The 23,462-nt window shown below is 44.4% G+C and overlaps 2 protein-coding genes and 1 pseudogene across 6 annotated transcripts in view; 1 reads left to right on the forward strand and 2 right to left on the reverse strand.

Annotated features, from left to right (window-relative positions):
• The window catches only part of LOC120655026 (nuclear pore complex protein NUP205-like), a 33,405-nt gene extending 18,301 nt beyond the window's left edge, over positions 1-15,104 (reverse strand). Inside the window, exons 1-17 of one of the 4 annotated variants that reach the window (XR_005667270.1) lie at positions 15,089-15,104; positions 14,773-15,026; positions 14,563-14,658; positions 13,468-13,542; positions 13,263-13,367; positions 13,068-13,178; positions 12,461-12,620; positions 12,209-12,291; positions 11,977-12,096; positions 11,674-11,874; positions 10,863-10,952; positions 10,547-10,699; positions 5,382-5,498; positions 5,104-5,310; positions 1,587-1,688; positions 1,353-1,484; positions 31-161 (exon numbers count right to left, since the gene is read on the reverse strand). Coding sequence is in view for 3 of the 4 variants with exons in the window: in XM_039932744.1 (XP_039788678.1) it covers positions 31-161; positions 1,353-1,484; positions 1,587-1,688; positions 5,104-5,310; positions 5,382-5,498; positions 10,547-10,699; positions 10,863-10,952; positions 11,674-11,874; positions 11,977-12,096; positions 12,209-12,291; positions 12,461-12,620; positions 13,068-13,178; positions 13,263-13,367; positions 13,468-13,542; positions 14,563-14,658; positions 14,773-14,919 (2,030 nt within the window). In the remaining variant the exon portion in view is untranslated. Of the gene's footprint in view, positions 1-30; positions 162-1,352; positions 1,485-1,586; positions 1,689-5,103; positions 5,311-5,381; positions 5,499-10,546; positions 10,700-10,862; positions 10,953-11,673; positions 11,875-11,976; positions 12,097-12,208; positions 12,292-12,460; positions 12,621-13,067; positions 13,179-13,262; positions 13,368-13,467; positions 13,543-14,562; positions 14,659-14,772; positions 15,039-15,088 lie in introns of those variants that run through there. The other 3 variants (XM_039932744.1, XM_039932743.1, XM_039932742.1) reach the window with 3 other exon arrangements.
• A 4,075-nt stretch (positions 15,105-19,179) lies between these two features.
• On the forward strand, positions 19,180-20,956 carry LOC120655030 (annotated as a pseudogene).
• Positions 20,957-21,068: 112 nt separating this feature from the next.
• On the reverse strand, positions 21,069-23,272 carry LOC120655029 (uncharacterized protein At2g34160-like). Of its 2 annotated transcripts, XR_005667271.1 has the most exons (6): positions 22,944-23,256; positions 22,704-22,752; positions 21,724-21,786; positions 21,581-21,645; positions 21,303-21,487; positions 21,069-21,218 (listed from the first exon to the last, which is right to left on the reverse strand). XR_005667271.1 is itself a non-coding variant. In XM_039932747.1 (5 exons), the coding sequence occupies exons 1-5, from the start codon at positions 23,091-23,093 to the stop codon at positions 21,392-21,394; spliced, it is 423 nt and encodes a 140-aa protein (XP_039788681.1). In that variant the 5' UTR covers positions 23,094-23,272; the 3' UTR covers positions 21,153-21,391. The 2 variants fall into 2 exon arrangements, 1 of the variants encoding a protein (XP_039788681.1); XM_039932747.1 differs by having other exon boundaries at positions 21,153-21,487; positions 22,944-23,272.
• Between the last annotated feature and the right edge of the window lie 190 nt (positions 23,273-23,462).

Genomic DNA, 23,462 nt, shown 5'->3' on the forward strand with positions numbered 1-23,462 from the left:
AATGACAATAGCTAGTAAAAAGGTAAGCACCTCCGGCCTTTGTCACTTATGTTTCTTTCTTCTGCAATAAGTGCATTGATCAATTTGAGAAAAGATATGGTCGAGGGGTAACTCTCCCTCCTTGCTTCCACTTCATTCAACTCAAATCGCATATCATAGATCTGCAGCCAACATAGAAGAAACACTATGCTGAATTGAGATTATAGTGGCATTTTTGTATGAACATGGCAGACTAGTAGATTGTATGTGAGATTCTGCTGAAGGTTGACTTTACATCCAAGATCAAACAAAAGAAAAAAAAAACACCTATCATGAAGGGTTCTGCAAGCATAGGTTGAATTCAAGTGTTTCGTGTATTTGTTGCCCCATATGTTGAAGCAAAAACAAACGACCTAAAATGAATCGAGTAGCATTATCAACAATCAACACTCTTAGTTGTTGCTTCCCAATGCATCAGACGACGGGCACCAAAGCCTTCCAACAGAGGAAGCTGTAGTTGAAGCAGACCTTGTTTCACGTAAGTGTTGTGTTAACTTTGTCATTAAGAACATTGAGGAATAGGCAACTAATAAAATGCATCGTGGTTTCAACAAACTTTAGTTGCTGTTTCCAGTGCACCAGATAATGGGCATCACCTAGAGGAAGCTGATCATTTCAAAATCATTGCATCACCCAACTTAAGTGTTTGCCAGCTTTGACATAAATAACAGGCATTCTCACAAAGTTGTAGTTCCAGAGACTGAATATAAGGTAACCAAAACAAGATAACAGACAGAAATATACATCAATAGTAAATCAGATAAGCTGAGAAAATAGTGCAAGTCACAACTAAACCAAACATAGCATCTAGCTGCCACTGCCAGTACTAAGGGAAAAGGTGAGATCAAGGTGCAAGATTGGCATCTATATGAAATAAGTAAATGCACAATTACGAATACAGCACAGGTTCATTGTTTGTCACAACAGAAAAATAAAAATATTTGTATACCCGGTTAATTTACAATAAACAGTACTTCATAAACATATTTAAAAAGAAGAAAATAGGGTTTTTTATATTTCTTTCTTTATATTATACTTCATAAACAACTTTGCTATATTTTACAATAGCAATTAGTGGTCAAAGTAGTGGGTTGGTAGTTGTGCCAATGTCCAAAACGGCACTTCTGTGACTTGAGGAACTATGTTGCTTTGCTCGATGACCAAATAACGAATTAGAAAGTTTCTTTGCTAACCTACCCAACTTGCTTGGGATAAAAGGCTATGTTGTTGTTGTTGGTGGTGGTGGTGGTGGTGGTTGTGTTGTAAAGTAGACAGTAAACATAGGAAATTAATGAAATGGTAAACATATGTACCTGTGTTGCTGGATGGCGGCCTAGTGGAGCTGTAACCACCGGAAGGTCATATTGCTCAAGATAATTCCAAATAGCATCTTTTAGTAAGGGTGACACTTTGATAAATGCAGCTATCGAATTTCGCAAAGCCCCCTGCATATGTTTCAAGCACATATTAGAAGAAAACATAATCACCACCCAACCAAACAATAAAAAACAGATGTAAATACATACTCAGAACATAAATGCTTGTACCTTCAAGTACGGAGGCACATTTTCATAGCTTAGAAGCTTAAATAAAGGTTCAATGTCAGGGAACCATTTCCTTCGTTCCATAGGATTCCCATTTTCCACCACCTACAGCATGTTCACAGTTTCTTTAGTCACAGCACTAACAGTAATCTACTAATCTGTATAACATGATGCATGATGAAAAGGGCATTTTATAACACACATAGCATCTGATCAAAGTGTTGCTACTTAGTACATTTTTATGGCCAGTACAGCTGAGCTATGTTACCCAAAAACAGCTGGAAGGTCACATATCGCGTGTCCAATATGTGTCCAACACAGATACGGCATGGATACATGTCCACGGAGTATGCAACAACATAGACTTTTTTTCCCAAACAAGTTGGGGTAGGCTAGAGATGAAACCCAAAAGAAACAAAGGTCACGGTTCAGGCACATTGATAGCTATGTCTCCAAGCGCTCATATCCAAAGCTATCTCTTTAGAGATACTGCAATCTCTTAAGGCGTTGAGGCGAGGTGTGGCGCCCTACCTCCTCTGGACGCCTAGGCGACGCCATACACCAACGTAAAAGCAGCATATTAGCAATATAATTAGCAGTATAAAGGGGAAAAGAAATGAGAAAAGAAGAAAGAAAAGAGAAAAGGCCCGAGAAGAATGTAAGGCCCAGCCCACCAAGTCACTACCACTTGTGCTGAAATCGCACGTCATGTACTCGGTCTTGGTCCTACTAAGTCTGAACCCTTTCGACTCTAACGTGCGTCTCCACAGCTCTAACTTCCTATTAACTCATACCCTACTCTCGTCAACTAGCACCACATCATCAGCAAAAAGCATACACCAAGGGATATCACCTCGTATGTCTCTTGTGACCTCATCCATCACCAAAGCAAATAAATTAGGGCTCAATGCCGACCCCTGGTGTAGGCCTATGTTAATAGGAAAGTCAGTGGTGTCGCCATTAAATGTCCGGACAAACGTCGTCGCATCCTGGTACATATTCTTGATGAGGGTAATGTACTTAGTTGGGACTTTGTGCTTTTCCAAGACCCACCACATGACATTTCTCGGTACTTTGTCATACGCTTTCTCAAGGTCAATAAATACCATGTGCAAGTCCTTTTGCTCCCAATATCTCTTCATCAATTGTCGTATTAAGAAAATCACCTTCATGGTCGACCTTCCAGGCATGAACCCAAACTAGTTTTGGGTCACACTTGTCACTCTTCTTAGGCGATGCTCGATAACCCTCTCCTAGAGCTTCATCATATAGCTCATCAGCTTAATCCCACGGTAGTTAGTACAACTTTGAACATCACCCTTGTTTTTTAAGATGGACACTAGCATACTTCTCTATTCTTCCGACATCTTGTTTGACCGAAAAATGAGGTTAAAAAGCTTAGTTAACCATACTATTGCTCTATCACCTAGGCATCTCCACACCTCAATGGGGATACCATCAAGGCTCATCGCTTTACCTCCCTTCATCCTCTTCAAAGCCTCCACGATCTCTACCTCCTGAATTCTCCTCACAAAGCGTCTGTTGGTATCGTCAAAAGAGTCATCTAACTCAAGGGTAGGACCCTCACTCTCCCCATTAAACAACTTGTCGAAGTAATCCCTCCATCTATCCCTGATATCCTCATCCTTCACTAGAAGTTAGTCTGCCCCATCCTTGATGTGTTTGATTTGGTCGATGTCCCTTGTCTTCCGCTCGCAGATCCTAGCCATCCTATAAATGTCCTTCTCCCTTTCTTTCATGCCTAACCGCTGATACAAGTCATCATGCGCCTTACCCTTTGCTACACTCACAACTCGCTTTGCAATCCTCTTAGCTAATTTATAGCCCTCGATGTTGGCCGCACTCTTGTCAAGGTGGAGGCACTTGAAACGCTCCTCCTTAATAGCCCTTTGCACCTCGTCATTCCACCATCAAGTGTCTTTCCCTTCCTGTTTGCCTCCCCGACATGTCCACGGAGTATCAGGAAAAAACATATCGCAAGTAATTATGTGGGCCGGACACGTATCTGCATATTTTTTAGGCACAGCCCAGCCCACATAGCACTCTAGCCTCCTATCCCATGCCCCTGACCTAGCCCCCGACATACAGCATGCTCACACTCGAACACACGCAGGCGACGCCCAACCAGGCGCCCGCCCGCACGAGTGCCACCGCTCGCCGTCTCCGACGACTAACCGTCACTCGCCGGTAAGGAGGAGCACCGGCTGCAATCTCCGGTGAGTGTTCTCATCGTCCTCTAGATTGATTTCTTCCTTCCGTTTCTTTTCCTCTCTAATTTCCTCCTCCCCGCTCCACGTTTGTCTTTCTAATCTAGTGACATTTTCTTGGCTTCTTGCTTTCTTTTGTAGATGGCTACATCGAGCATTGCTAGTGCTACTGCTGGTGCTGGCGCAAGCAAGTGCTAGAGGTAATGTAGGATATGCAGCCACGATTGATATAAAATCCAAAATGCTAAACTCGTTGAACATGAAAATTTGGTCTTTGTGCACTCAAATCTATGTCAAGAAAAAGGATGCATACAAGACAGGAGACTAGGAGAGACAAGAATGTGGGATGTGAGAGGAGATTCTTTTGACCTATTTCTTATTGTTGCGAACTTTGCTATGCATAGTTTTTATTTATTTATTTATTTTAAAAGATTCTGAAACATATCCACGGATTGGAGGTTTCTGGGAAAATGCCGTATCCGTATCTGTGTAACTTAGCAACTGAGGGACCATAAGAGTTTTGTCTCAATGAGTTAAAGATAGGAAAAAGTCTAAATTACTACCCTCAACTATAGCTAAAGTTTAGATAACCCCCTAAACTATCGTTTGGTTCATTTTACCCCCAAATTATACTATTTGGTTCAAATTACCCCCTAATATAATTTGTCTTTTTCATTTCTCCATGCATAGGTAGAGTTTTAAGTTGAAATTTTAAAACATAATAGTGCACACCATAGCCCATGTTAGAAAAAAAATCATAATTTTTTAGCATTATTTTGATAGGTTAGGATATTTAATAATAAATTAATCATTGGGGTTCAAAATTATATGAAAACTAATGGAGAAAATTATAAAACTTTTCCTAAATATGCAATGTGATGTCCATTACTACCCTGCAAAATTTGAAATTAAAATTCAACTTGTGTATGGAGAAACAAAAAAGATAAATTGTATTATGGGGTAAAATAAACTAAATGTTATAGTTTAGGGGGTAAAATGAACCAAGTTATACTTTAGGGGGTTATCCAGACTTTGACTATAGTTGAGGGGAGTAAATTGAACTTTTTCCTTAAAGATAAGAAAGATTGAGAATTTTCTAAGACAAAGGCTGATTAGTTTCTGTTTTCAAAGTAACATGCATAGCTGATATAGCCAAAGAAAATGGAAGGGAACGCTGAAAGTAATATACTCGTATGATGATTCCAATATCATCAGAAGTGCAAGTTTTACTGTGAACACAGCTAGGCAAGACAAGCAAAAGAAATAAATAAGAAATGCAAGAAATTTCACACCTTCTGAAGAACTGCTAAATAAGCAACAAGTGCCTGTGCATCCCCCTCAGGAAAATCAGGTAGTATGCTTGCAGAAGATTGAATGGATTTTTTAAACTTCTCCTCATAGATAGATAAGCAATCAAACAAAGTGCTCCACCCAACTGAGCGATAAATTTTTCCCTGAAGCAGCTCATAGACTTTGGCAGCACCAGCTTCAGTGGAAGCCTGATAAGTACAATAGTTCAGTCACAGAAAAAGATGAAAAAACCGAACAGAGCAATAACCATAATGCATACCAAAGTACTGAGAAGTCCAAGGAAGGCCACAAGAGTTTGTGTGTTGGTATGGTCTTCTCCTGCATATATAACAAAGGTCCACAGTTCCTCGTTTCCATGCACTAGCTCAGGCTCTTTCTGATGAGAACACACACATACAAAAAAAATATTGTGATTGTCATACAAACTTCTCAAACCAAAAGCAAAGTAAAAAAGAAGAGCATGTGACATCATTCACATAGCATGCCTTATTGACAACAAGGCTAATCAAATATGTTCAGCAGAAATGAGATAACCTTATTGGATCTAGTGCACTGTCAAAATTTCTTTACCACTGCAGATACATTTGTAAGTGTTGGAGAGAATAATTGCATTGTATTCCTCCAAACCCTAGAAGGGCGGGATATATAATTCCTATACAAGGGTCTCTAGATGGGCTTCTATACATGGGCTCAATATACACCAACACCAATGCCACGGACGTAGCGGAGGAGACGCTTCAGGGCAGGGCAGCAAGGTGTGACTCCCGAGGATCATGCATATGGAGACATACCTGCTGAACAGCGTAGGTAAGGTCCGGCCTGGTGAAGGTGAGGTACTGCAAGGCACCGGCTAGACTCCAGTAGGTAGTAGGATCAGCCACAGGAGCACCCAGATCAGCAGACAGCTTCGCCTGAGTGTCGACAGGAGTGGAGCAGGGCTTGCAATCAATCATCCCAGCCCGCTTCAGAATATCGAGTGCGTATTGCCGCTGGTGAAGGAGAAGGCCAGACGGGCGAGGTTCAACAGTGACGCCCAAGAAGTGGTGGAGCTGACCAAGATCCTTCATAGCAAACTCCTGCTGCAGAGAGTAGATGACACGCTCAAGCAACTGCTAACTGGAGGCGGTGAGCACAATATCATCAACATAGAGCAGCAGGTAGACAGTCTCATCCCCACAGCGGTAGATGAACAGAGAAGTGTCAGCCTTGGCCTCGGTGAACCCCAAAGTCAGCAAGAACGTGGCGAAACGAGAGTACCAAGCCCGAGGAGCCTGCTTCAGACAATAGAGGGACTTGTTGAGCCGGCAGACCATATCCGGACGACTCGAGTCTACAAATCCCGCTGGCTGACTACAGTAGACTGTCTCTGACAGAGTGCTATGAAGAAATGCATTCTTCACATCCAGCTGGTGCACAGGCCCGGAGCGAGAGAGTGCGTGTGAGAGGACCGTGCACACCGTAGCAGGCTTCACCACTGGACTGAAGGTCTCATCATAGTCCACACCAGGCCGCTGGGTGAAACTCCGGAGAACCCAGCGTGCCTTGTAGCATTCCAGTGTGCCATCAGCCCGACGCTTGTGCGTCCAGATCCACTTGACAGTGACCACATTGCAACCAGACGGACGCGGCACAAGGTCCCACGTCTGGTTGGCAAAGAGAGCCGCGTACTCCTCTTCCATCGCGCGACGCCAGTGAGGATCCGCCAAGGCGTCGCGGACAGAGGAGGGTACTGGAGAGACCAGCGGCTCCCCCTCGGTGGCGGAGAGAGTCGCGGCCTGAGACGCCATCCGCCGAGTCACCATGGGATGGATATGTCAAGGATCCCGATGGACGACTGGCGGGTGGTACACCCCCGGCTCGGCTAGAGAGCGAACCGGTGGAGGCGGCAACGGCGACGGCTCCGGTGTAGGCGTCGCAGGAGCCTCCGGAGCAGGAGGCGGCGCCGGTGTCGCCGCCGACCGACGCCGGTACACCTGCACCGGCTGAGCGTACCGCGGCGGCGCCGGTGTCGGCGCCAAACGACGCTGGTACACCTGCACCGGCTGAGCGTACCGCGCAGGTGCAGAAGGAGGCACCGGGGCCGCACATGGCACAGCAGGAGACCCCGGAGCCGCGCACGGCACGACAGGAGGTCTTGGGGCCGCGTGTGGCGCGACTGCAGGCAGCGGGGCCGCGCGTGGCGCGGCAGCGGGAACCGGGGCCGCGCGTGGCGCAACAGGGATCACCGGAAGCGGTGCCGGTGTGCCGGAAAAACCTGCAGGGAAAGGGCAGACAGGTAAAGGTGGCTGAACCACCGGGTCAGTCGGAAACAAGGACTCCAACTCAGGGTCAGGAGAAGGTGTGGAGGAGGTGGAGTAGGGAAAATCTGACTCGTCAAACACGACGTGTCGAGAGATCAAGACGCGGCGAGAGGTGAGGTCAAAGCATCGGTACCCCTTGTGATCAGGGGAGTAACCAAGAAACACACGAGTCGAGCGGGGCGCCAGCTTGTGAGGAGCAGTGGCGGAGATGTTAAGGTAACATGCACACCCGAAGACCCGAAGGTGGTCGTAACGAGGAGGGGTACCGAAGAGAGCGTGGTGTGGAGTGGGAGCAGGAGAACCAGTGGACGGAAGGCGGTTAAGCAAGTAGGTGGCGGTGTGGAGGCTCTTGGCCCAAAAGCGCGGGGGCATAGAGGCCTAGATCAGAAGGGTGCGCACGACGTCGTTCGTCGTGCGAATCATCCGCTCAGCTTTGCCGTTCTGGGGAGAGGTATACGGACAAGACATACGCAGCTGAACACCCCGAGAGAGGAAGAAAGAACGGGAGGTGGAGTTGTCGAACTCACGCTCGTTGTCACACTGGACGGCCTTAATGGTGAGGCCGAACTGAGTGGACACCCAGGCAAAGAAGTGGAGGAGTGGGGAAGGTCTCAGACTTGGCGCGCAAAGAAAGTCCAAGAGTAGTGTGAGAAATCATCGACCACCACCAGATAGTATTTGTATCCAGAGAGGCTGAGAATAGGAGAGGTCCACAGGTCACAATGAATAAGGTCAAAGGCATGCGTCGCATGCGAAGAAGAGGAAAAAGAAAACCGAACATGACGACCAAGCTGGCACACATGGCAGAGGTGCTCAGCAGGAGCCCTAGTACTAGGAACATCGGTACTACGACTAAGCTGAGCCAGAACATCACGGCCAGGGTGACCAAGACGGCGGTGTCAGGTGGTGGAAGACGGCGTCGCGGCAAAAGCGGCAGACGAAGAAGGCGAAAGTGGTGCAGCGGAAGACGGAAGGCGAAGGGTGTAAAGGGGCCCCGTGCTGTCACACCGGAGGAGCGGACGCCGGGAGGCCGAATCCTTTACAGTGAGGCCAGAAGAGTCAAACTCGATGGAACAAGAGTTGTCAGCTGTAAACTGACGAATAGAAAAAAGATTATGAACCATCCGAGGAGCAACAAAGACATTAAGAAGACGAAAAGAACCAGGAGCAGAACCGACGGCAGTGACAGGAAGGCAAGACCCATCACCAACCATGATGGAAGAAGGACAAGAGGGGTGTGGGGGTCGGACAGAGGAGAGGATACCGGCATCAGGGGTGGTGTGGAAAGAGGCACCCGAGTCGGCGATCCACTCGGTGCTAACCGGCGGCGGCCGCCCCATGGAGCTGAAGGACTGCGCCTGTGCGGCCTGTTCCCACCCCCCAGGCCAGGTCGGCTGCTGGCTGGGCTGAGCGGGCGGGGTCCAGAACGGCGCGATTAGGGGAGCAGCACCGGCGAACATGGCCGCCGGCTGGGACTGAAGACGAGGGGGGCCCCTGACCCTGAACCGGCCACATCGGGAGGCGCCCTGGAGCAGGAGTGGGAGCCGGAGTCGGGGTCGGAGTGCCCTGATGGCCTCCACCAGCACCACCACCATGTTCGCCCCGATGACGACGACCGCGGCCTCCCCCATTCCCGGTCTGGCCGGTGAGAGGATCAGCAAGCAAGAAGGGGGTCGGTCCGGGGTCCAGATCCAAAGGGCGGAGCCTGGTGGGAGGACAGATCGCCGGGCAGCAGACGGCGCTCCCGGGTCCGGAAGGGGCATGGAGCGGCGGGCCAGGCCACCGGCGGCGCAGCGGCACGCGGAACAGAGGAGGGGCCGCCAGCAGCAGAGGGGAGGAGGGAAGGAGGAGAGGCCGGCCATGGCGCCGGCGGCGGCGGTGGCGGCGGCGCCGGCAGCGGGTGGCACCGGCGGCTAGAGGGAGGGTGGGAGAGGGAAGGGAAGGCTAGATACCATGTTGGAGAGAATAATTGCCTTGTATTCCTCCAAACCCTAAAAGAGTGGGATATATAGTTCCTATACAAGGGCCTCTAGATGGGCCTCTATACATGGGCTCAATATACACCAACAGTAAGATCAAATGGGGTTTAGAGTAGAACCTGAGAAAACTTTAAACTCCACAAACAAAAATGCATTATTATCCTTTTGGTGATCACAATTACAAGAGATGGAAGTAGTTAACTTTTTTGTTCTCGAACACGCAAGAGAGTTGCGTGGAAGTAGTTACTAGACTAGAGGGAAGAACATTTCTTAATCTTGAATCGAAACAAGACCAAGACTCCCCTTCGATGAAGCACTTAACAATGTCCATAAAATATGCTAAATATAAAGTGCCAAACAAAAGTAAGAAATTACAAACTAGAACTACAAACTAGCTTAGCCACATAATAGCCTGACAAGTTAGCGAGCACTAAGCAAGACCAGGCTCTTTCATAATAAACTCCATTGAGGGGGCCAGCAAAACTTGTTCAAGGCACACCATGATTATATAAAGTCTACCAAACATTCAAATTAAAGGTTATGTTCTACTATGGTAATTAACTGTGGTTGAATTTGATGTGTCAATAACATCTCATTCTCATCACATTCTTGAACACGAACACGAGTTTCTGACTGACTTGAGACTGTCCAACACGATAAAAGATGCATTGGTCCTGGGAAATGACACTCAAACTTGGACACATGTTGCCGGAATCTGTTTCGGATTTGAATTCTGGTGTTTAAGTAACACTTGATAGTCATGCAATTTATGGTTCCTACGCCCCAGAATGGTATATGGAACATGTGTGTACACCCTGAAATAAATCATGAGTACAATGTTGTGTGCACATGCAAAATGTTCGTCCATTTTACCCAGGACGCAGAGAAGCAAGAAGAAAAGTGATGCAAAAATAATACATGATTGAGCATTCGATTCCTACATTTTTTCCCCTTGCAACAGTGCACTGCAACCATTATCTTGGGAAGCATTATCAGCTTTGTCATTAACAAGTGGTCGCAGAAGAATATCATTATAAAACAGAACAAGCCTACACATATGAGGATGCAACACCAATGTCAAGCTAAATCAATACATTTTTCAGGCTCCCTGATTTGATTTGACTATATAAAGGCAGAAGCAATACCTTATAGATTTCTCTAATTAGTTCCAGCAAGGATATAAAAGGCTCATTAGTAGGCTGACCAACTTCCCCATTTCTAGCAGGATCTTCTCGATGATCTCGCACTGGCCCATAAGGGCTGAGGGTAGTCATTGCTTTTTTCTTAATTTCCTTTATCTGTTAATTAAAGAAGATAATATTATCATTTTTGCACAAGTAATTAAGGAATTTACTTGGCAAGTAATCCCAATCATAGAACACAATCATAGATCTCTATCAGCTGCAACACAGGAAAATGGATGATATACTAGGTTATTATGGTTCCATGAGGTACTCTAACCTTATCTCTAGAAGTTGGATGGGAAATAAAGCACATCATTAACTTGTGTGTGTAACCAGTGTACATGTAGACAATGTCCTCATCATCATTCTGCATTAGACGAGAAAAAAAATAAGGATAATCAAGAAATAAGGATATCTTATGCCTCACAGGGAAATAGGCAAGCATCTTCTCGCAATCAGGATGTATGCAAAGCTTTTCTCTGCACAGAGTACCAATGTATACCTCATAGTTTGAGCATCAGCAAGGGATAGCAGGAAGAAAAGTTAATGAAGTACATGTACTACATTCATAACCTCGTTAACACGTTTTTCCTTCTTAGTTTCTTACATCCTGCTCCCAACTATCACTCCACACTTCCGCAGTATGAGGTTTGGAAAAGACCAACAATATCAGATAATAAATATGCTTGAATTTCAAGAGCACAAGGATTCCAAAATCAGTGAGATAAAGGTTATGAGTGGAGTGAAGTTAGAGACAGCAACTAAAAAACTAATCAAACAGAATTTAACTAATAAAGATGAGCCGCTGTAGCTTTGCTTCTAGCATGCCTCGGAGAAAATCAAACTAATATAATTGGTAGAGGCAACAGATAAGCATGGCAAAACAGAAGGAACATACACAGATAAACATATTGGAGCCAAGATTACGTGAACATATTAGAGTTTTTTTTTTGAACGATAATGTAATGCGTACAGAACATAGATTATCAAACTTCAAAGAATAATTAGTTATTTGCACAACCAGCAGGACCATGAATAATTAAGCATGCAATTGAAAGAGATTGCATTGAAATACAGATTCTTGATACCTGGTATGCAGCTGTTTTCAAAACTCGCTCCCGCAAAAACTCAAAAGAATTTTGACGACAGATAATTTCCAGACATGACCAAATATCTGACATTTCTCTTGAATTACTTCGATCTTGAGTTAGCATCAAATGAACAGACCATGCAAGTCTCACAACACCAACAAATCCTTCAACAGTCATATTGTTTCCTGTCCTCATCACCTGAAAAAAAAAATCATAGGTTGCAATGGTAAAAAAAAATTGATGTGTGTTCTATCAAAGTATTAAACAGTGATTAGTGAAAACACATATATTAAAGCTTACAAGTTCATGAAATTCATGTCTAAATGAGGAATCAGATGATAACAATGATCCTTTCTCATGAGTACTTAGGGCATCAGAAATAAAAGTTGCTACAAGAGAAAACAGAACTCCATAGGTGATCTGCAATGATGAAAGTAAGTAAGTTTTTGTTTGACAACAACCATCATACAGATCTGCACAACATGTGTACAACCATCATATCATTACAAAGTAACTTGTTCAAAATTCAAACCTGAAGCTCCGCACTTGTATTTTGATTTGCTTCAGCTGCACAGTCTTTCAATATTGAAAATACATCCTTAACCTCCTTGGGGCCTAAATGAAGTTGCATAAAGCATTATTGTTTGCTTTCCATAATTTGACATGAACAAAAGGTTACACACAGCAAGAAGGTTGATGCACGTGTATGAATGATTAAAATCACTTGGTAAGTTTTAGATAAAAATCGCTTGATAAAGGCCTTACAACAGAAGGGTTAGCTTACTCATTGGTTTAATAAGTGCAGAAAGTGCAAGGCAGTGGCTCAAACTTAATCTCTCTCTCGAGACTATCGCCCTTCTTTCCACAAGAGCCCCTCTGAAATCAAGCACATAACGCTCAGAGCTTGGTCGGCCAATTCCAGCTGGTTCTTCACGGTTTAACTCCTTTATTGGGGAAAAAAAAGTAGTCATACCTCAGTCATCATTTCTCACAAAGAAAAAAGACTAAACTTTTGGAGCATTTTTTAAACAGATTTTTTAGCTGTACTGGTTGCTGAGAAATAGCTGGAACAAAGAACGAACTAGCTTAGGATGTAACAGCAAATAAACAATGAACAAATGAACAGGGACAAGCTAGCAGCTCAGACCAACATAAGCTCACCTAGCTTAGCGCAAAATCTCTACTTCTGTCCTTGTACACTATTTAACATGTGTTTAAGCTTTTTAAATTTAAACTTCAGCTCAAAGAGTTGATTCAGAACCATTATTTGAGGAAGATCTGAGTTTACTGGATATGGCCTTAAACTCACCATGGTCATTTTATTTAAATATTTCGAATGAAATTCATTGAATAAAAGGCATGCATAGGTTATATATTTCGTTAGGTCCAACCTTTACAAGCGCAATTATCCGTTGCCGGAGACCATCATTAAATAAAGGTTGCAATTGCTCTTCAATTTCAGACATCAGATCAGCATCAAGACCTTGGTCAAGTGCAACAGACTACAAAAGATGAAAGAAAAACATCAAAAACATCCTTCAAGCCAAGTTATTCTACAACTGTAATCAAAATGATCAGTAGATTACTCGCAACAGAATGTACAACGAGGTTATAAGATCCCTTCTCTCCATGTACCAGAGGCCAGCTGCAAGTCTATATATTTCCAATGGTTCTCTGCCATATAAAACCCACTGCAAAATCACCACCGTCAATGCATGTAAGGTGGTCAGATAGCAATCCAATCATGGTTGACAATAGGGTATGAAAAAAATTCGATTCTGCAAAGTATACCTCTCTGTTAGCATCAACTAGCAAACGAACACACTCAATCTCATTAAGATTGAGTTCATCACTCAACTTAAGGGCCTGAAAACAGAGATGCAGATTTAAGTCTTGAAAGAAGAAAAAGTGGAACTACTAAGTAGATTTATAAATAAAAAGATAAAGCTGTGCCCTCTTGGTGATTCATAGACGCAAATACGACCACAGAAAACATACAGATCTGAGCCACAGGAATTATTAAGAGCGTGTGATAATAATTTGTGGGTTCAACCACAGGCAAGAATCCAACTAGCACAGTAGAGTGCAGAATATATTGTACTTGTTTTCTATCACAGATCTATCAATTAAAGGAAAAGGAAGGACATCATAAGTCATGCAGTAAACATTTGTTGCACAACTTAAAGCATGTGATATGAGAAGATAAAAGCCTACAGAAAAATGGAGCAGTATTTTGAACATTGCTCTTTGCTTAACAGTAACAATGTAGGATCAAGCCAGGAATCTATGAGTCTACTCATACATACTTTTACTACCTGGTGCCCAAGCTAGCAACATCCTAGCATTTAATTAGCAAGGTATTGATGTGATAGACACATTATTTACACATTTGTGCCAAGATGGTCAAATGTGGTCTCTGTTCATCATATTAGGCTAGGTGCTACCAAGTACCAAAAGTAAACCTATCTGTCCACAGAACATTGGACTAGAAACCACATCCAACCATCATCCTCAAAAGAAAAAAGAATCACCAGAGCGTAATCCACCATAATATAAAATCCTATAGTACTATAACACAAAGAAAATTGAGCTTCACCAAAATGTTTGATACCAAACTACTGATACTGAGCAAATGAAACATTGAAGTAAACCATAGCTCATCTCAGCCAAAGTCAGAAGTTACATTGTTACAAATGACAATCTCATCTATCGGAGACTAGTTCAAAAGTACAGGTTTGCACCAAGATGTACCAACTCCTAGAGTGGCATTCTCATTCTAAAGCTCTAATCAAGAGAACAAGCATTCACTCAGAGCTTATCCTGAACAGTACAATTAAGCAACTCGTGCGCACACCCTGGGCAAAACTAATTAAATGAGGAGCTTACAGTCTTCACATCTGTGTCGTCAAGAGTGATGGGCGGCATGTCTGGCAGCCGCACCTCCTTGCTCTCTACCTGAGTCCGGTCGGACGCCTTCGGCCCCTGCCCACACACACAGAGAAAGACGCCCAGACCCAAATTAAGCAAACCCGAGCCACCAGGCGGCATCGGCGAATCCTAGCACAGCCAAGCGAATGCCGGGCACAGGGGGCGCACCGGGTAGGAGAGGAGCGCGCGGAACGCGGGCGCGGCGTCGCGGACGGCGTGTAGGAGCTCCACGCGCTGCGACGGCGACGGCGGCGCGGGGCCGAGCAGCGCCGCCTCGAAGATGGCCAGGAGCTCGCGCGGCGGAGGCGGCGCCATCGCCGGAGAGCAAACCCGCTCGCCGGCCGGAACCCTAGTGGGGAGTCGGCGGTGGTCGGCGGAATGGGAGGGGAACGGAAAGCGATTTAAAACCCTAGTACACGAGCACAGAGCGGGGGTGGCTTCTGGGTTTTGGGCGCTCTTTGTTTTAAGCGAGGGGGAGACGAGCCGTGTCCGTGTGGTCGCGTTGCGAAGACGCGCGGCGGCGGCGAAGGCCGTGGCATCTGCCCATCTGGGCCGTTCGCCAGTTTTGAAGGCTTGCCAAACACGTGAGGTTTCCCATTTGCGTATAGTCCGGTATGAGAACTCGGAGTCTCAACCTTCCTTTCTGAACAACTGGTAGTCCGGTATTTTCATGTGAAAATTCATTCATGCGCCGTCCAGAACTAGTGCAAATTTTCCAACTTGTAAATTGTAATGAAAAGAGTTGAGCCTGCCTAAATGAATGTTAACAAATGGTGTTTTGAATTATTTTGCAGGAATCAGTAAAATGTAGCAACTATAATAACGAGGCTAAAACATAAGATCGTGGTTCGAACTAATGTGTTACAGCAACCATTTCAAGAGGCGTTAGATCTTTCTTCTACGATTTGTACTGAAGGTTAATTAGTAAAGTCCTTAATTGAGTTCGTTAATATTTAAATCTAACTCCGCCTATGCTGACTGGAAGACTCTCTCTCCTGAGTCGTCTCAGCATAGCCGGTCCCAAGCCCGGGTAAAGGAGGAGGGTTGCGTTAGGTTTTGGCAAATCAGCATAAAAAATAACCACTCTAATGGATTTGAAACCCACAAGAATAAGCTGGGTCTAAGGAACATTCAAATGGATTTGCTTTTAGATTGTGATCCTCCCTCCACTTCCTTTGAAACAACAACACATCAAGTCACCAACTAAGGAATAGGAGTTAGGCCAATGCCTATTAGGAATTCTTTTTTAATAGTTGGTCTGGGAAATGACGCTATTAGTCTCTAGCTCCAACTTTAATTGACTTGTGAAGAATGAAATTTGGTGAGCCACCTTGTTATTTTTTTAAGTAAATCTATCGTATAGATGAGTAAAATATTTCTATTTTACCAAATGTTGCTTTCATAATTGAGAAATAGTATGGGTAATGAATTTACTTGTTCAACAAATGCCCCCCACCTTATATAAGATACGTCTCAACCGACTGCAGATAAGTGGATTGGCACATCTATGCCACGTAATTTCCTACTCCAAAGATGATGAAACATCAATAATGAAAAAACAACAATGGTAGAACTAAAGAAGGCAATGACTATGTACTCCCTCCATTCTAAATTATAAGTCATTCCAAGGATCTTGGACAGTCAAACTATTTCAAAGTTTGACCAAAATTATAGAGAGAAGCACAAAGATTTATGACATCAAATAGAAATACTATGAAAATATAGCTAACAAAGAATCTAATGATATCTAATTGGTATCATTAATATTATTATCTTGTTCTATAAATTTGGTCAAACTTGAAAAACTTTGACTCTCCAAAATTCTTGGAATGACTTATAATTTGGAACGAATGGAGTACATTATACTACTCATACTTCCATGGTCCCAACACTGCATGCTCTAGGCTATTACAAAGGATTAGTTTCTCATGCAGCGAGCAACATCATACCAAAAAAAAAATAAGGTAACATTAATATGATGGTTGCTACAATATATCTCTTTTGCTCCCTTACATTGAAACAAACACAAAACTTACACATAGAAGAAATTTTTAGTGTAGACTTGTAACAACATCATGGCAATATTCATGGTTAAATATGTTACTTGTGTGGTTATTTCAAGAATTAGGACAGTGACTGAATATTAGATCATAGCTACAACATGTAATTGACTTGTTTGATTGAGGAATGACACAGAAAAGTCTCTTATAGAATGTGAGCAGTGCTGCTACCTCTACTAAAGGGTGATTTGATAATTGGAAGATAGAGATGAGAATTAATTTCTGAAAGAATTCTTACTAGCAAAGTTAGATTTATACAGCAATACTATGTAAGTACCTCCCATGAGTGCATCGGTGCATGCCATGTCGTCCAAGCAAAATCATGCCACACAATGACAAAAACAAATCTCTAAAATTGTCAAGATGAAGATGTCACCATCCATGGATCGCAAGACGAATGTTCCTATAAGGTTCCAACCATGCTTGCCTTGGCCACTGTCTCAGGTCTCCACATTAAGCATGACACCAAGGGCAATGCACGGTGAGTGTGAGAATGTGTCATACATGCACCACACCTGCCCTAGCACTCAGCAAACGCCTTGAACATTGCCTCACACACGGCAATGTCAATTTTATATAAAAGCATTAAGTTGATGATCCCTCTATTTCTTCTTTCCTTACCTTGATATTGGAACAACCACACGATAGAAAATAGTAGGAGGTGAAGCTAGGCAGCATTAACTATTCACTTATACAAACCCATAGCAATTCCCAATTCAAGACAATTAGTGATTTGAGGACTAGCTGACTGAGATAGTGGACTACTAGATTTAATCTAAATGTACTTGTTTGCTCAATGAATGAAATGAATTGATCCATCACCTGCATATTCGCTAGGCAATTTTTAATATGCAACTGCAATAAATGCTCCTATGTGCTATAGACACATGATTTGATGATGTAATGTAACATGGTGGATGAGTTTATTAGTAAGACAAATGCTCCATATATGAAAAGTGTGTTAACATTCAGGAGAAGTGCCAAGCAAGATTTATATGTTGGTGCCCCGTTATTGCCTACTCATGAGTAAATGACAGATCGGCCATGTAAAATCCACGTAAATGATACCGAAGAAGGCGACAACACCGTACCCATAGATTGCACAAGGCTCCAACCATGTGTTCCCCAAGAAACCCTACAAGATGTGTGAGATCCTCTTGTGGAAAGCGATGCAATGACAAAGCAACAACATATTGGTGCATGTAAGCATATGTTGTACATGTACCGACCCCATGCACGCGTGCCTCAGCATCCAACAAACTTCTAGAATGACACCTCACACATCTCGCTACTAATGAATCGACTTATTGATGAGTGAATAACATCAATGAATGTGATAGAGAAGAAGAATTTGTAATCTTACTGTATTTATGTATTTGTATTGGTTCTATTTTTTGCTCAACATAAATTAGGTGTAAGATATCCTACGGTGCCTTTTGTTAAAAAAATCATCAACATTGAAGAAAGCAATAATAGCTATAGATCTTATATCATCTCTTCATGTATGGCTCCAACCACGTGTGCCCTAGTAAACATCAAAGAACACATGTAGAGAGCAACATCAAGTACACATACCCCGAACAAAGAATCCAACATTATACGTATAGGCATCCATATGACAACGCACCATGCACGAATGCCTTGAGGGCATAATGGCCAACGACATCTCAGGTGTCATTACAGATGGAACCTTGTTGTATCTATCTCATGCCAACACAAAAGGTGCCTATACATGTTCTCCATCTCCAACAACAACTCAATCAAAGGCAATTCATTCATAGGTAGGTGTCATCCTCCTTACCAGCTTCATTTTGTTCATATACCACCTTGCAATCATGAAAGACACTTTTATGTTGTTCATATACCAACACAAAGTGCATTTACATGCTGACCATGTCAAAATAACAATAAAAACTCAAGCAGAGACAATCAGAGGTGTTGTCATCTTCTTTACTAACTGTGTGCATCCTTCATCACTAAGCAACATGGTTGTCTCACACCTAGTGGCATCCAGAATGTGACCACTGCTCACGGCCATCGCCAGTGTGCTAAGGATCGGTGGGTGCTCTTGGCCCCATCTTCGCGGGGTACAATAACTGAAGCTACAAAGCGTGTTGGCACCATTTCTGTTGTAAGTGAGTCCAAAAACCCAACAAACATTGCAAGACGCCATACAATTCAAGCAATATTTGACCGTACACACAACTACATTGCTGGTGTGCACGGCAAGTAGATGAATCCTTGCAGCTGGAAAGGCAACCCATAGAAGGACTACCACATCAGCAGTTTGGCGCCCCCAGATTTCCTAGTCCCTTATATATGGCACCCTCCCCATGGCTCGAGAACAAGGGAAGTCATCTCCTCACCAAGATATCCATCAGATTGGACTTCCTCACTCAAGGTAATTCTTAATTTGTTGCCTTTTTCTAATATTGATCATAAAATTGATCGCATGAACATTTATGTTGATGCCTTGTCATGGTGTTTTTAGGTAAGGATTTGCTTTGAATTGATGATGGCGACGGCAATGGCAGTGACGACGATGGTGACCAAGAGCAGGGAGAGCTGGTCCCTGCAACTCCCGAAGCTTGCTCTCCCTTGGAAGCCACGAGGCAGCAAAACCGAGTTGGAGTTCCCTCGTCGGGCGATGTTCGCCAGTGTAGGTCTCAACGCGTGCTCAGGCATCACGCCAGGGCACGACCTGCAGGAGCACAATGCAAAAGGCTCGACCTACTGACAACTGCGACATCGCACGCGAACTTGGCGTCACCATGGCGGGGGAACTTGATAGGGAGGACGCGAAGGAGGTAGAGAAGAAGAAAAAGGCCAGCAAGAAGCAGTTGGTGGGCGGTCTAAGGAAGGTGAGGGTCAAGATTGCCAACCCACATCTGCGGCGCCTGGTTAGCGGCGCCATCGCTGGCGCAGTGTCGAGGACGTTCGTGGCGCCGCTGGAGACGATACGGACGCACCTAATGGTCGGTTGCAGCGGCGCCAACTCCATGGCCGGGGTGTTCCAATGGATCTTGCAGAACGAGGGGTGGACGGGCCTGTTCCGCGGCAACACTGTCAACGTCCTCCGCGTCGCTCTTAGCAAGGCCATCGAGGTACCACATCCATCTACGCTCTTGAAACATCTCAAAATCATGGTGATCATTTGCATTCAGACATCAGTGGCAATAACTAAACCACTACACCTTCCTTTGTCATTTGTTTATATGGTGGTTGTGCGCAGCATTTCACCTATGACACAGCCAAGAAGTTTCTAACCCCCAAGGCTGATGAGCCACCAAAGGTCCCAATCCCCACACCGCTGGTTGCTGGAGCTATGGCTGGAGTTGCGTCTACCTTGTGCACCTATCCCATGGAGTTGATCAAGACCCGGGTTACCATCGAGGTGAGCCAAACCGCAAAGCCATTTTCTCCTAATCACAAGCAATGGCGACTAGCAACTTGAAGCTAACCATCATGTCATGGTTTGCAGAAGGATGCATACGACAATGTGGCACACGCGTTCGTGAAGATCCTTCGTGATGAGGGCCCATCGGAGTTGTACCGCGGGTTGGCACCAAGCCTGATCGGCGTGGTGCCGTACGCGGCCTGCAACTTCTACGCCTACGAGATGCTGAAACGGCTTTACCGCCGCATGACAGGGCGACGCCCTGGCGCTGATGTTGGCGCAGCGGTGACGCTACTCATTGGGTCAATGGCTGGTGCCATCGCGAGCACAGCCACATTCCCACTAGAGGTGGCGCGCAAGCAGATGCAGGTGGGCGCCGTGGGTGGGAGACAGGTTTATCGTCATGTCTTGCATGCCATGTACTGCATCCTCAAGAAGGAGGGCGTCGATGGCCTGTATCGTGGCCTAGGTCCTAGCTGCATCAAGCTCATGCCTGCCGCCGGCATCTCCTTCATGTGCTATGAAGCCTGCAAGAAGATCCTGGTCGACAAGGAGGATGAGAAGGAGGAGGAGGAGGAGGAGGAAGGTGGTGAAGCTGACAACGGGGACAAGAACAAGGTAGCATGATCAAGTGTTGGAAAATAATGGACAAGTATATTTGGAGTTTGATTTGGTTCCTTTAGGTCTTATGCTTTGTTTGTATTCAAAACCATAACTAAGTTGGAGTTGGGGTTTGTGTTTTCATGTTACATGTTTACAAGAACTCAATTTCTTGTCATGTTTGCAAGTTTGTGTTTTGTACTATATCTTAGTTATCTTACTTCAGTTTGTCATGTTATGTTTGCATCATTAGTGTTATATATATTTTCCTATTTGGAATCCAAGTAGGCGTGTTTCAACGTTTGGCAAACATTGCATAGAGTAGATGTGTTCACATTGAATCAGAGTAATCATTTTTGCTGAATTGATAATTATTACTGATCTCTGCACAATAATCAGGTAAGATGTGAATGGATGTAGCATATTCTGTTCTTCGAATTCCGATTCCTGCACCTTTGCGAGAACTTCAAATTTTGCAACACCACCACAGATGGTTTACGAGCAGAACAAGAGAATATCTTCTGAATGGAAATAGGGACTGGAGAAAACAGGAGTATCATACTGAACACAAGTTGTACCATCCAGAACTAATGAATCAAGTAAAAGCGCACTAAATAAGCTGCACCCTTAATTGATTATACAAGCACACGACTCTTCTGATTCGACTAAGAACTGAGCAAATCTAGCTCCAGAACAGTAAAATAAGCTACAACAGGGGCCCTGCAGGTATTTAGCTTTGCTCTTCAGCCTCAGCAGCCTCCCTCTCTTCCGCAGCCGCAGCCATCAGCTCATCAAATTTCTCCGTCTTGCCGAGCAATATTTCAATCTGAACAGGGCACACATTAGTTAGGTGTAAGTAAAAGCCCCTACAATAATCTTGAAAAAAATGCATAAGCATTGCCATGGGAAACAAATTTACCTTGGCCTTCTGGATAGGGCGGCTCCTAGTTTCATCTTTTACATCAACAGTAGATGTCATGATCTCTGCAAGTGATTCTTGGTAAGATTAGGCTGAAAAGAGAGTGTAATTCATTGAATTATTACTCATTCAGCAAGACTCACTCTTCTCGACAGCAAGCCCATTATTTTTCAGAATTTCTGCAACAGTCACCACCGTTGCAATGGCTGAAAGTACAAAGTTACCACGTTTAGTATACCAAAAGGGCATGCACATACACAATAGCAGAGGTGAATAGGAGGGGGCGAGGGGAAGGCAAATAAAGCAGGTATGCAACAACAATTCCTAAAGTGTACATTAACCAACAATGCCTGAAGTGTAAATTAACAAACTCCCATAATATTTGACTTGAAGTCTAAATTACGCCCCTGACCCATAGCCAAAGTTCGGATGACCCAACTATCGTTTGGTTCATTTTACCTCAAACTATGCCCTTTGGTTCAAATTACCCCCTAATACAATTTGTCTTTTTCATTTCTCCATGCATAGATGGAGTTTTAACTTGAAATTTTACAAAATGATAGTACACCCCATAACACATGTTAGAAAAATACATCATAAATTTTTATCATTAGTTTGATAGGTTAGGATATTTGATTATAAATCAATCATTAAATTCAGAGATGTAGAACTAAATAAAGTTGCGCAGGAACGAAAGCTCAGTAGCCCCCAACAGGACATCTAGATAATTATGCTCACCAAAAAGAAAGATGAGCAATAAACTAAAAACAAGTATACCAAAGTAAGATCCACGACATTTGGCAAGTACAAAAAGATACCACACAATGACAATCATTAACATAAAGATGGAATCAATCCTGCTACTGCTACACATCTTTCCGCCTTTTTTTTTTTGCAAACACGCAAAAGCTTTGAGCGTTAATTTATAGAAGAAGCTCAAAATAAGCCGACGAGTACAATGCGCCTTAGACCTAGGCACCTAGCACCCACAACCGCAAGTAGTCTACTACAAAATCTCAATCAATGGCAACCTACTAGCACAGCTCAGCTCTGCGGAGCTCCAATTAACGGGAAAAGGTGTTTAATAAATAAAAAGAAAAGCTTTGAGGAGGAGAAGAATTACCCATGCCGAGGGCCGAGAGCTCCACTTCGTTGTGCAGCTGCATGTACCTCTGCACAAGAGCAACAACACACAACAAATTAGCGCCTCCTTTCGCATTGTCTATCCTCGGAAGCACCCACCAATCCAGCCAAATCGCTCGCCAATACATCTCAAACTCAAGAAGGGGAAGCTCTTCTGTCTGAAGTTTAACCCCGCGAGCAGATCAAAAGGCAACGATTGGGTTTATCCCCCCACGCTCACCTTGGCGAGGTTGACATAGAAGAAGAGGGGCTTCTTGGTGTTGGAGACCTGGATGCGGTTCTTCTTGTGCCCCTCCGCGCCGCCACCGGCCGCCGCGGCCCCTCCCCCGGAGATGCTAAGGTTGTTCACGGCCTCGATGACCTCATCCATCGCCGCCGCCGCCGTTGTGAGAAAACTTGAGAGCCTGGCGAAGCGCGAGAGAGGTCAATGGGATTTCGGCGGCGATGGATGGAATCGGAGGGGGACGCCCTATCGCTGCGCTGGGTTTTATACGGGGTAGGGTTACGGCCGCGGCCGGCCTGAGGGGTTTCCGGGGTTTTGCCTAAAATAGGGTCCGTGTCTGGCTCCAACCAACGCCGGCTCACAACCAACGTCGTCGTGTGTCCGTGTCCTGTCCAGTCTAGAACTAGGATCTTCAAAGCAGCTTCCGACCAGGGTTCAACGCTTTTTTCCTGTGAACGTTCGAATCATAGCAATATCAAAACAAGATCGGTGGATGACCTCATCGCCGGCAATCAT

This window comes from Panicum virgatum, chromosome 1N (genome assembly GCF_016808335.1).
Source record: "Panicum virgatum strain AP13 chromosome 1N, P.virgatum_v5, whole genome shotgun sequence".
Taxonomy (NCBI): domain Eukaryota; kingdom Viridiplantae; phylum Streptophyta; class Magnoliopsida; order Poales; family Poaceae; genus Panicum; species Panicum virgatum.

Excerpts from the sequence above, each read along its gene's own strand:
- LOC120655029 (XM_039932747.1), bottom strand. The coding sequence starts at position 23,093 with ATGGATGAGGTCATCGAGGCCGTGAACAACCTTAGCATCTCCGGGGGA. Across the intron at positions 22,753-22,943 it reads TCTATGTCAACCTCGCCAAG|AGGTACATGCAGCTGCACAA; the intron begins GTGAGCGTGGGG and ends GCTCTTGTGCAG. Across the intron at positions 21,787-22,703 it reads GCTCTCGGCCCTCGGCATGG|CCATTGCAACGGTGGTGACT; the intron begins GTAATTCTTCTC and ends TTGTACTTTCAG.